Source organism: Phacochoerus africanus, chromosome 2, assembly GCF_016906955.1.
Source record: "Phacochoerus africanus isolate WHEZ1 chromosome 2, ROS_Pafr_v1, whole genome shotgun sequence".
Classification (NCBI taxonomy): domain Eukaryota; kingdom Metazoa; phylum Chordata; class Mammalia; order Artiodactyla; family Suidae; genus Phacochoerus; species Phacochoerus africanus.
The window spans coordinates 36022288-36035584 of NC_062545.1; the positions used below are offsets into that span (position 1 = coordinate 36022288).

Consider the following 13297-nt stretch of genomic DNA (forward strand, 5'->3'; position numbering starts at 1 on the left):
TACCAAATAAGAATGTGAATCAACAAATTAGTCATGAACGGGAAAACAAGACTGAATTCTTTTTTTTTTTTTTTTGCTTTTTAGGGTCGCACCTGTGACATACGGAAGTTTCCCAGGCTAGGGGTCCAATTGGAGCTGCAGCTGCTGGTCTACCCCACAGCCACAGCAATGTGGGATCTCATCTGTGTCTCTGATCTACACCATAGCTCATGGCAATGCTGGATCCTTAAACCACTGAGTGACACCAGGTATCGAACCCCCATTCTCATGGATACTACTTGGGTTCATTACTACTGAGTCACAGATGGCAACTCCCAAGACTGAATTCTGTAAGAAACAAATATTCAGCAGCTTCAGTACGTGCTCTTTTGGTTTGTAGCCAAGCAGTGTTTGTTTATATCTTTTGTATTTCATGGCAGAAACTCTCTGCCATTTAAAGTAGTGGGACAAGTAAACGCAGGTCATGGTTTCGGTGCTAAGTTTCTCCAAATTAGGATTCTATTCTTAAATCAGCTTGTGGTCAGATCTGAGATCAAAGAAAATCAAATGTATGGCCACTAAATTAGTAATATCGTGTTGACAGCAGGTCTTTATAACCCTTTTGTGTATACAGGGCATGAGGTCAGGGTTTATTTGCTCAGTTTTACCTGGAGATTGCCAGGTGCCAGAGATGGCTGGCCAGATAAAGAATCTGAATCTGACTGCCTGTCTGCTTTTCTGTGGATTTAAATAAGCATTATCACCCATCCCCAGGTTTAAACAAAGACAGTCTAAGGTCTAAGGTCATAGGAGTACTGAAATATACCAATGTCATTCTGATTCATAGGAGAATGTGAAACTTACCACATTAAGGACAGTGATCAGTGGAAACTCTGCATCTTTGTTCAATTAAAGATCTAGCACATGAGGTGACAGAGTATCCTTTTAGGATATTTGATGAATGCTAATAGTTTCAAAGGTGAACTTTCACTGAGGTTATTAAGCATAAATCTATTTGTGCTACTTGAATATTTCTCTATAGAAAGGATTAACAATCTTCTAATTTCAATACATTGAAAGCTTGGAATCAGAGCACCACTTAGTGCTTAATAATTATTGTAACACAGGTACTGACAGCACCACATTTCAAGGTGGTATTGTTTTCAGTAAAAAAAAGCCCTTAGTTTGCCCTGTGCTTTTTCCTAGCTCTAGAGGTTTAAGAGCACCTGTCCTGGTGTAATGTACTACTATTTTCTTATTTTCAAATGTAGCTTTAGTGATATTATATCTAAATTGACCTTAGGATGTTTACAAAGGTCCTTTCCCTTCCCTTCCCACTCTAATCAGACACCCCTGTACAAAGACTCAGACTAAATTCCTCGGGTTCCTTTATCTACTCAGGAAGGGAGGAGAAAAACTTGCAGTGATGACAGCAGGACTTATGTGTGCACTTGCCTTCATGCAGGCAGACAAGGTAGTTTATAAGATGATGGTGATTTGAACCGTGCACGTATACTGGCGGCGTATTTCCATCTCTTGCATGCTTAGGGTGAATAACCTATTGAGGAAAAAAAATTGGTGGAAAAGCATTGTTTTCTGGTGGATTTCCTGCTCTCTGTAACTCATGATTGCTCCCAATCTCTAGGGACAAGTAACTAGGTCTGACCATGGAGCAATGGCTCAAGAGTGCTGTGATGACCTCCTCCTCAAAAGCCTGGCTTTCCTCAGTCTAATTACTTTTGGCAATTGTGGTTATTGGGATTTGGCCTAGTGACTCACTAGAACCCAAATTCTCCCGAGGAGCCCCCTTAACAAATGGAATTGAGTCTGACAGGAAGCCCAAACTTCCACCTCACTTTTACATGGAGCACTTGCCCTGGTTTATGGCAAGGTTTGAACACCGTTTGTGGACGAGAAAGGAATAATAAACAAGATTTAATGAAGATAACCACTAAAGAAGAGCACATTAGGAGCGAAGTAAAAACAGTCAAGTTCAAGAATAAACAACCTACTGCAAAACTTAACCCATTACAATAGAGTTAACACTAAGCTATTTATAGTAGTTTCACTGATCACCAGTAGTATCTAAAGTTAGGCAGGAATTGTAGAAGCTATAAAAGAAAAGGATGTTTATTTCTTATTAGAGGCCACTTTCAAACCATTTCTCTTTTCCTGAAAACAAAGAGGACTCTAGGGCACATTACCAATTATCTGGTAAGACATGAAAACAGTTGTTTATTATTAAGTAGCTTCGCAAAAAAATTTCTGGTATGGCTGATGCCCCATACCCTCTCCTATTCACTGTCTCCCTCACACCTGGCATAGTTCAAGCAGCAAGAACACTGGCTCTGATTACACCTCCCCTGGGAGCAGTGTTCCCACCCGTGAAGCCAGTAGCAATATCTGTTAAACTCACCATCACGTCCTACTATGTGCACTTGGCTATCTCTTCTTGACCTCTTTGGCTGAGCCAGTTCTCCATCAGATGGTCTAGTCTGCACTAGTCGGTGCCCCAGGTTAAACAGTACTCTCTTGATAAACAATCTGGTGCTAATCACACTGCTTTATATTTTAAACTACGATTTGTTTCAAATGACACATATCTCATCTCTCTTATCACATGCCATACAAGTCTATTTTGTCTGTCTCACTGTCATGAAACTGGCATTGTTTTCAACAGTTGCTCAGCTGGAAGAGTTATCTTTGAATTAAGAGTCTAGCAGCACTTCCCAGTCTTGGCTGTACCTTAGAATCACCAGGACTGTTTTTGAAAATGCCCGGAGATTATTCATTTGGTCTAGGGTGGAGTACGGCTTTTTTTTTTTTAAGATCCCCAGGTGATTCTAATTTGAAAATAGGGTTGGAAATCACTGTACCAAGGCCCATAAAGCAAGAATTCAGAGTGGAGGTTACTGTTAATGCTCATGCTAAAAATAATATAAATAAGAGATTTTATGAAGCACCATAAAGATAAATTTTCTGGATAAAGAAACCTAGCCAGTGAAATGTCTATTGTGGTTGTAAATTACATAAAGGATTTTGATATTTAACTGCAAAATTACAGACGTTGCCCACATTCTCATGCCTTAGTTAATCTTCTCTTGGAACTGCACACCATAGATGGGAAGACAAATCTTAGTGTATTTCATATAAACTGTGCTATTCTACTGCTTCTAATGAAAAAAAAAAAGCACCAAATTTTTTTGTTCAAACACCATAAATAGGGCAGTTTAGGAAAGAGGAAAATGGACAGAGAAAAGAAAGATGTGGGAGAAAGTATTAGAATACCAGATGCAACCTCTAGAGTAAATGTTTGAAGAAGACTTGCGGTTTGTTAAATGAGGAGGAAGAGATAATCAGCAAAGAGAGAGTAAGGGAAAGAAAACGTAGGGTGAGGTTTGAGAAAGTACTCCCATGACTGCTTCAACTACCAATCCCAATAGTTGAGGAGACATGAAAAAATTAGGGAAGGACACGGGCTTTGGAGTTCCCAGGTCCACCACATCTTCCTTGAGTGAACTTAGCAACTGACATGGGACCACTGGCACCTGATTTAAAGGGAAAGTGTGAGGACTAAGTGTGACAGTATTTGCAAAAATATCAAGGACAGAGTCTCGCACTCACAGGTGATTAAAATTTAAATAATAATCATCATCACAACGCTCACTTTAACAAATAAATAAATATAAATGTATCTTAAGACAGAATGTATGTCACTATAACAGTGGCTCTAAGAACTATCAAGGTGTAGTCTGCCATGAGGTATCTATACAGATTAGCATAATATTTTACCTCTTGCTTATCATCTATATGTGACTGACACAGCCCCTTCTTATACAACAGGCTTTGTCAAGATGACTGTGTTCCCTCCATTGTATGAGGGAACATAATAATGAGAAATGAGCTGCTCTTTTTATTACCAACTTATCAAGCATACGTTAAGAAAATTGTTCTAAAATAAGCAGTTCACAAATTCTGTTATTTTATATTGTGTGGTAGTGGTTTATATTATGTGGTTGTAAAATGGGGGCTGCTTTACCACTTACTCTCAGGAATGTGCTTTGTATTGGGGTATAATTATAAATATGCTTACCAGCTCGTTTTTCTGAGGACAATTTTTGGGAGTGAATACAGTGCGCTGAATTATTGTACATCCATTTTAGACAGATGTTTTAAGGTAACTAAATCTAATCTCATTTTCTAAATGCACTAGAAGATACAACTTGCCTCTGGATATTAAAGGTTCAACTTGACTAGGAGAAGAAACAGAGGGTGTGGAACCTGGGTTACTGAGGCTAGATGGTTACTTGGTGGGGATATTGTAGACATGGTCCACATACTATATAAACAGACCAAATTCCTTCAAGTTTCATCCCATCCTGGGATTTTCTTAGCAGGGTACACTTTCTCAAGAAATCTTCTTAAAAGTAGAATGTGAAGAGGAGATGTTTAGATCTAAGTGGAATGATATAAGAAATCATTTTTACACCTAAAGGAAACTTGTCTTTCCTTATTTTACTATATAGTTTTTCAAGTCCCCTAAGATCCGTGGCAAAGTAATACAGTTGCACAGGTGATGAGACTTCCAGGTGTGATCTTCAGCTGGAAGATCTGGCAACTTAGAATCACAGGTCCCTATGCCAGCGATCATTCTCTTATGTGATACGAAAAAGGCTATAAAAATGAGAAACTACAGTTAAGGATACATTAAACTCTTTAAAATAGATGAACTACCTTAACGCAATTAATCTTGATAGTACCTATGAGAGTGAGTCTCAGTGTTAGCACTGCAAACATTTTAATAATAAACAAGGCTCCATTAGATCTCTATCTCATGCATTCAACTATTCGCTGTATGTAAGGAACTCCAAAATACTTATCTTCAGCACCTAAAACTCTGAAATTTTGATTCAGAGTTACTAAATGCCCTCCTGGCCCTCAGAGTAAAGATAATTCAAAAGAAAAATAAGTAGTTTCCTACCAAATCTGCTTCTCCTACTTTCCCACTCATTTTGGTTACTGTTTTTCCATTTACCCAGACCTGAGTCCTTATTCTCCAGAGTTTAGTGTCAGATATGGTCCTTTTCCCCTTTTCTTTAATATGCACTCTTTGGCTCAGTCAGTCACTGTTAGAGCCCAGGGTTTATAACTTTAAACCGGGGCCACTGTAATTGTTGCCTCCATCCCAATACAGACCACTTATGAAATCCTGTCATGGCAGGGAAGTCCTGAAGCATCTCTGTATTTGGGATTCCAAACTAGCTTCCTGTGAGTCTAAGCTGAGTAGACTTGCTGAGGATAGAGTCTGCAGATTGATGCCATGGCTATGATTTTTAGGCATTAGAAATTGTAATGGGTGGGGAATACCATAATTAATTCAGGCTCTAGTTTGATAAGTTACTGACTTAATTTTATAAGATGAGTTTACTCATGATAAATGAGTACTTATATTTGTTTGTATTCTTAATCTTCATCCACTAAACTTAGTTGAATAAAACAACTAAGCTTAGAAGGACTAACTTCTCAGTCATGGTTCATGTTCTTATATTAAAAGATGAAAAATTGAAGAAACTATAAGAACCACAAATCTAAATTTTTAACCAACCATCTCACTTCACAGATAAGGAACTGCATCTTAGTGTGGTAAAGGGACTTTCTTGGGTTATTCAGATATTACTGGTAATGCTAGACCTAGAACTCAGGTATTCCTCTTCTCAGTTTACTTCTCCCTACTTTTCCTTCTACTTCTCAGTCTCCTTTTACATTGGGAATTCTCCCTCAAAGAATTTGTAGGTCCCTCTCTACCATAAATTTATGACATTTGCTGCTATCAATCAAGTTTTCAAAGGTCAGATGGGAGCTTTTTGAAGGTAATAGTTTGAAGAATAGGTTAGATTCTTGAAAAAAGGTATAAAACATAAAGAAGTTAAAACCTATTCAGTATGTATGTAATTGGGCAATCATATCTTTTAGTGCCATTGAGTTTTCTATAAAAAACTCCCAGAAGAATTTTTAGTGACAGCAGATGGTAACTAGGAACCTTGCCAAGATTACAAATAAGGCAGAAATCCTCTTATCAGATAAAGAGGCACCTGCAGCCATGTTTTTTTTTAAATGAATTTTTGATATTCAAAATTTTAATATATAAAAAGAATTCAGATATTTTGCTTAAAAGCTCCATGTTTTTGAAACACCTTTGGAGCAGAAAATGGGATTTCCTAGCACTCACTGGTATCCTCAGCACCCCCACAGTCTTTGAGAATGGAACATTCCATTCTTTTCAGTATTGTTGGATAAGTACTTTAATCAGAATGATAGTAATATTCTTGAATGGAGAGATCTGACAGAATTAAGTAAATATAAAAAATTGGCAGTATCTTTTACAGATGTGTATGCTTTCCGTGTTTTGTATACTTTTCATGTTTTGTTAAAGTGTAACTGCAAAGCAATTTCAAACTTGGCTGGCCAACAAATGGTACATTTCAAGATAATCCAATAATTTTAAACCTTAAGAAAAAATTCATAATTAAGAAACCCACATTTTTCATAAAAATCAAAAGCAAGGCAAAAAAATCTATATAATTTATGATGCAACACTTTTTCAAGTGATCATTCTCAAAAGACTGCCAGTGTACAATGCACTGTTCAGAGAAGAAATAGTCCCAACTAAGTAAAACATATAATTTCAACACACTGTCTTACATGATCCTTACCATGCTCTCAAAACTGAATGATGTTTTCCTAATGGTAACCAAAGTTGATTCTTACATTTCATGAAACATAATACCCACTCTGATGGCATTTCAAGAATTCACTACTTGGAAAAGGATGTTTTGGGGGCTGGGGAGAGTGAATAGTAAGGAAGTGGGAAGAGAGGTTAGGACTACATCCAAAATGAAACATTTGGATAGAGATAAGGGGGGAGGCAATATAGTTTTGTAAATTGCTGTATGTAGAATAGTTTTATTTTTTGATAGTTCATTCTTATAACTGCAGAGGGATCCTGTGGTCTTAACTCTCCATAGGGTTCTGACAACTCCACACCGTATTCTATCACCAATGCATAGAATTCAAAAGAACTAGTTCATGTTTTAAAAAGATTAATTATTTAACTAGAAAATATTTAAGACATTCAGTAGCAACCCGGAGATCTCTGCCCAGATTAACATAGTCTAAAATGATCAGATGACTAATAAATTTGTTTTGTAGTGCTGTGGCAAGAGTTTCCCCATAATAACTTGAAAATCAAATTTAACTACATGCTGTAATTTCCTATTCATCACTTTCTGGGGACCTAATTTGTAGAATATTAAATTCAGGAAATATTTAACAGAGAAATGACTCAACCAAATCTATCTACTTACAAGCTGAAATACTGTGCATAAAAAATACTGAAATAATGACATTAAATCAGTTTTACATTTATTATATTCTCAATTACTTTATATAGAATAACCTGGGTCTAAAAAGACAATATTCAAAAATTATAGTTCTTAATGTTCCTGGTAAAATCCTCGTATTGAAATGATAATTAAAATAGTATAACCAAGAGATACTTTAAGCAAAATTTTGATAGTGTAATAACGATTAACTTAGAATTCACAAAAATAAGTGTCTTTTGCTTCTATTGAGGTGTTGCCATCACTGTCTAAGAGTTTGAATTTGCAGCTTTGACTCAAATAGATATTATATGATATGTTGCAGAATATACTTTCTCTAGCAAATTTTACTCACATCCCCATCTATGAAACAACGTCTTTCTTAAAAACAAGGCAGACTGGTGGCAAAAGTAGACAGGTGAAAAGTGCATAGTAGCCAATATCCAAACCATAAACTTTTATTCAAAATTAATATTAAAAGATGCATCGTAGAATGAAAGATTTTTGTTTTATAGTTAACCTGTTATTTTCCAGGTTAGTGGTGTAATAATCAAGAGTGTATCAGAATCTCAAAGAATGGCTTAACATCTGAAACCATGTCATGAGCAATGGCCACTGTATTCCAATAAATAAATTATCATTTTATCACCATTAAAATGATTTTCCTTGTGTTCTTACTCCTTTATTTCAAACACCTTTATGAAAGATTTTAAAAAGTTTTATAGATTGCACAATGGGTGCTTTGTAATTATTATGCATACAATGCCTTTTCTAAAACATGTATTTGTCTGGAATCTAAGCAATTAAACCAATTAATAGATGGCCTCAAATAAAAAGGATACTACAGTGGCATTTGATGTGTCTAACAAAAGTCTTCTGGCATAATATGACCCTACAAAGTCTCCTTAATAACCACATAATCTTACTATATATAGCAAGCTTCACTATTACTATCAGATATTTAACTCTTTGACCTTAGTCATTAATGTAAAATACATATAAACATCAGTTCAAAAATTTCCAGTCAATGAGAAAAGCTGATTTTAAACAAAGGATAAAATGATGGCCTGGAGACCATCAGATTTATTATTTAACCTGCTTGACATCTTCTCTCTGACATGGATCAGCATATAGCATAACTAGCAGGAGACAAGTCCCCTTTATGAGTTGTATGGCTTTGTACAGGTTATTTAGTCTTTGTTTCCTGGGTTCATTCTCTATAAAATGGAAATATTAAAACCTGCCTCTATACTTCAAATGGCTATTTAGGGACCCAAGGGCGTAATTCAAGTGAAAGTGTGGTGCAACTCTAAGGTACTATGGTTGTTATTATACCACAAATAAAACTTTTAATTTTATTAGTGGATAAGCTAGAACTCAGAGGCTGTCTGCGGCAAATTGCAAAGGAAATGAGTTAAAAACTGGGTTCATGGTTCTTGATTTAACATCTTCTGAAAACATATCTGGTTGAAGATTTTTGAATGAGGATTGCATTTCATTTTATCTTGAATATATTCAATGTAGTCATCTCTAGGAGCTGTATAAGAACCTAATTAGGTAACAAACTAGGTTATTGGGTGTATACTCATCCATAACTCCAAAGATATTTTTTAAAATACAAAACTCCTGTTTAAAATTTTCTTTCTTTTATAAGAGGAAACAAGATCATTAGTTTACAACAAAGTAGAGATAAACAGTAGAGCAACTGCTTGACGGAAACAAGAGAATACTGATAGAGCTTTATCTGCTTTATCTGAGGAGTAGCCATGGTTTCTTAGACTTGATAACATTTAACTCAGCAAATGAATATTTTTTGCAGAAACTTTTCTACTAAAACAATCAAGAGATTATTTTTAAAGCGTTGACAAATAGTTCTTACACCTCAATTTTCAATCTATCATTAGCTAAGATTTTAAGTTTAAGAAAGAGAAGCTGCTTAACTATAGGCCGAAAAGGATGTTCTTAAATACTTTAGTTGTCTCTCGAAGGAAAAATAGAAAAGACCATTTTATTTCTAGAATACCTTTGGCTATTTCCTTATTTTTAATTTAAACAACTTTCCTAGTCCTTGCTTTAGAAAACAGTTTTTTTCAGAGATTTTCAAAGAGATGAGTATTGTACACATGCAATTTGACCTTGAATTTCTAGACCTTTAACTCCTTACCCTCCACCCTTCCACATTCTTAAAAAAAAAAAAAAAAACCCAAAACCCAAACAAACAAACCAACCAACCCTACAAACCCCACAAAAAACCAAAAACCATGCTGCACCTGCCAAGACAGTTTCGTCTGTCTCCTCGGAGGACGCAAGGGGTCGCCCCTCTCCCAGGATTGCAAACCCCAGGAGCAAATGCAGACTCAAGTGCGAAGGAGCAAGGAGCATCCCCTGCTAGGAGAGCTCTCACCCAGCCTCAGACCCACAGAATTATCGGAATTTCGATCCAGTTCCACCCTCCCCCCTCTAGCATCCCGGCTACACAACAAGAGGGCGCCTTTGACTTGGCCTTGAGACGGATCAAGGCAGATCAAAAAGCAGATCACCTTTGGACTCTAAATCCTCTCTAGTCTGAGTCTAGAGGAGCACCACCCTCCTCTACTCCCAGAAGACTTGGGGCAGCGTAGCTGGGCAGCTACCTGTACCGCTGTCTTTGTTGGGGGAAGTGGGAACAAGTAGATGGCCAGCTTTTTTCCCTATGTCTTCCATCAGAAACAGGGGCCCCCAAACTGCAATCATAGACAACTCTTAACACTGACATTCAGCACCATTTCCCTTCCCAGCAACTGGGTGGCTCCAGGCGCTGGGGTCCTCAGTCGGGTGAAGGAGGGAGTGGGCTATGGGCTCCAGGTAAGTGCAGGCTGGAAAAACGATGTAAAACAGGAGGCTGCACTTGTGCCCAGCATCTCTCTCCCCACCGACCTGCGATTCAGTTCCCCAGGCCTTACTCTGCGAGGAGAGGAGGTGGGGACCGCCAGGAACGAGGGCAAGGCTCGAGCCCCAGGCCACTTGTTTTCTGTGGCGGCCGCAAGGCTCGAGGGAAAGGGTAGGTGGAGGAGTTATGAAGAATACAACCATTCAGAGGCCAAGAATAATAAATCTGACGCCCTGACGTGTTTAGATTAGACCCTCCTGCCCCCTGCTACGCGATCCTTGAGTCGTTGAGGCCAGGCAGGAGCCCCTGGAGCTTTGGCTCAGCTAAATTTTTTAAAGGCAATTTTCAGGTGAATCAAACCTTGTCTGCCCCAGGCGAGAGGCACAAAGGGAGCTTTCAGGTGACCCTCACGTCCAGGGACAGGGCACAGACAAACAGCGGAGGAGAAGCGATTACTAAATCTCCATCTACACAAGCCTGTGCTGTGTCCTCAGCGCTGTACCCGCGCTTGCCCGGAGGGGCTTCGCGGGCCAGCGCTCTGAGCTGCTTCTGCGCGCGGGACCAGGCAGAACCAAGTGTCATTGGCTCCCGGGCGGTGGAGTTCCGACCAAGGCAACAGCATCGTTCTCTGTGCCCCGGGGAAAGTTTCTCCTCCAGATCCCTTCATGCTGGAGCCAGGGGCGCCCCCGGCTCTATTTGTGAAGGACTCCCTACGCCGGCACCAATGCCAGAGCGGCCAGGGCACCGGGTCCCCCGGGAGCAGGGAGAGGTGCCTTTCTCGCGTCTATCTCCTCATCTCTGGAAGACGCCACCTTGAAACAGACCAACCCGAGTCGAGAGTGCCCGGGGAGTGCCGGTTTCATCTAGCTAGGACACACTGTTTTAAGAAGTCTTCACAAGCCAGCCTTCCAAGTAACTGGAGTCAGGATAACGGGCAGTGAGGAGGCGAGCCTGAGTCTTTAGGGGGACGCCACCCTCAGTTTGTATCTGCGCTTGGGACCCACTTGAAAGGGCCTGAGACAGTAAAAGCGCTCGCGCGTGACAGGCGAGACTGTAACTGGAAACCCGGCACCTCCGGCTCCCAGCGGTCGGCTCGGCAGTCCTCACGTCCCCTGGAGTGGGACTGCGAGCGGCTCCGCAAGCGCGCAGGCATGCGAGCCCCGCGCGCCCCGCGCGCCCTTCTGTTCCACTCGTGCGTGGCTGGGGGAAGCGGCCGCGCAGGCGCTCGCTTTCCCTTTTCGCGAGTGGCGGGAAAGCTCTTCGTGACCCCAGCGCTGCGGGAGGACCCAGCAAAGTCTCCCCACGCGAGGCGGCGACGCAAGGTGAGCGGGCGCCGGGGCCGCGCCTCCCCCGGCGGGAACTCAGTGGTCAGGGGCATCCCGCCTGCCGGGCGTCGGGGGTGCCTGGGGGCTCGAGATCCCCGCCTGAGTATTCGAGGGAAAGCCCAAATCCCTAGAGCTAGTCTAACGAATGACCGAACTTTTCCGCGAACCTGAAGTTCGAGGAGGTAAGAGCCACCTTGGCGCCGGGTCCGCGGGACTCTAGCACCCAGGAGGATGCGGGGGAAGGGTAGGACACAGAGAGGAAGGCATGAAAGACGCCGTCCACCCCGGAGCCTAAACTGTTACCTCCTCTTGAGGCGTGGGGTGGTGGGTGGGAGGACCGCTGCCGCCGGGAGCCGACTCAGGGCAGGCGAAGCGACCCGACAGGTGAACGCGGCGGGAGAGAGCAAACGCGTAAAAAAACCTGCACTTACTTCTTCGCTGGCGCCTTCCCCGGGAGGCGTTTTGGCTGCCGATGTATTCCATAAAGTTCAAAATGATAAAAAACCAAGAAATCAGTCGCAAGTGCATAGTAACCCAGTAATATTTCCCTTCCTTTTCTCCTTTTTCTTTTGATTGTTAATTAATATTGAATGTTTTAGAAATATACGTAGGTGTTAGGCGTATATAGAGAGCGAGAGAGAACCCAAGCAGCGGACAGCTTCTCCACTCAGATCCGATAGGCGTGCTGGGGTCGCAAACGAAGCGGGTCGGGTGGTCAGGGAAACCAACTATTGTACTTTCCCCGAGCTAAGGCGGCTCCAGTAGGGTGGCTGTCAATGCCGCAAGTATGGGTTCCAGGAGCAGCTAGCGGCCTCGCCAGGACGGCCGCAGGTATCATGATGTGGGGCGGCAGGGGCCGCGGGCGAGATCCAGGCGGACAGTGGCGATGGTGGCGGCCCCTTGGGCTTAGAGATTGCGGCGGCTGCGGCGGCAGCGGCGGGGGCCCCGAGAGCTGAGGGGAGCGGGCGGCGTCGGCACCGCGGCCATGGCCAAGGGGCGGCGGAGAGACCCCGAGCTGCTTCTTCTGTTCGTGAGCAGGAGCCGCTCCAGTGGTGGAGGGAAGGAGGGAGGGAGGGAGGGAGGGCCGGGGCGAGGGAGGGGGAGAGGGGCTGGCTGCGGGGGGGCGGGGGGAGCTCGGGGGCGGGGAAGGAAACTGCTGGAGCAACAACCCTGAGCGACCTCAATAACTTTCAATTTCAAGAGGGAAAGAGGGAGCTGGAAAAGTACAGGCGTCGCGATTTGGCAGAGGGACGGGAAGAGGCGCCTAAGGGGTCCCGGGTCTGCGGCGGAGCATCTCTGGACACTGCAGAGAAGGCGGGAGAACGCTAGCCTGGGGGAGTGGGGGGAGTCACTGCGTACCCAGAAGACCCCCTCAGAAGGATAGCTCTCAAGGGGAGAGGGGTACGTTCCAGCAGGGAGCGTTGAGGTCGAAGGTCCGGCGGGCCCAAGACACTCCCCTCTTTCGGCCCCCCCACTGCCCCCGATTCTGGAGTTCTGCGGGTCTCAGCCGCCTTAGGCCGAGGGCAGCCCGCTCCTGGGGGACCAGGCGTCCCAGCTCCCTCGCGCCTCCACTCCCAGCGCCGGCGCGCAACCGCTGGCCCCGGGCAGCTCGCTCCTTGCCCCCTCGGCAGATCGCTGGAGGGTTTCCTGCTGCGGACTCCTTCACAGTTTTCTTGAATCCCTCCTCTGTGGCTTTTCTCCGTTCCTTTCTTTCTTTCAATAAAAGTAGCTGCAGTTGGGCGCCG

General features: G+C 42.6%; 1 protein-coding gene across 1 annotated transcript in view; it reads right to left on the reverse strand.

Annotated features, from left to right (window-relative positions):
• Positions 1-12587, reverse strand: part of RSPO3 (R-spondin 3) — an 81106-nt gene extending 68519 nt beyond the window's left edge. The window contains exon 1 of the mRNA XM_047759127.1: positions 11984-12587. Within this exon, the coding sequence (XP_047615083.1) occupies positions 11984-12080 (97 nt within the window). The 5' untranslated portion in view covers positions 12081-12587. The remainder of the gene's footprint in view (positions 1-11983) is intronic.
• Between the last annotated feature and the right edge of the window lie 710 nt (positions 12588-13297).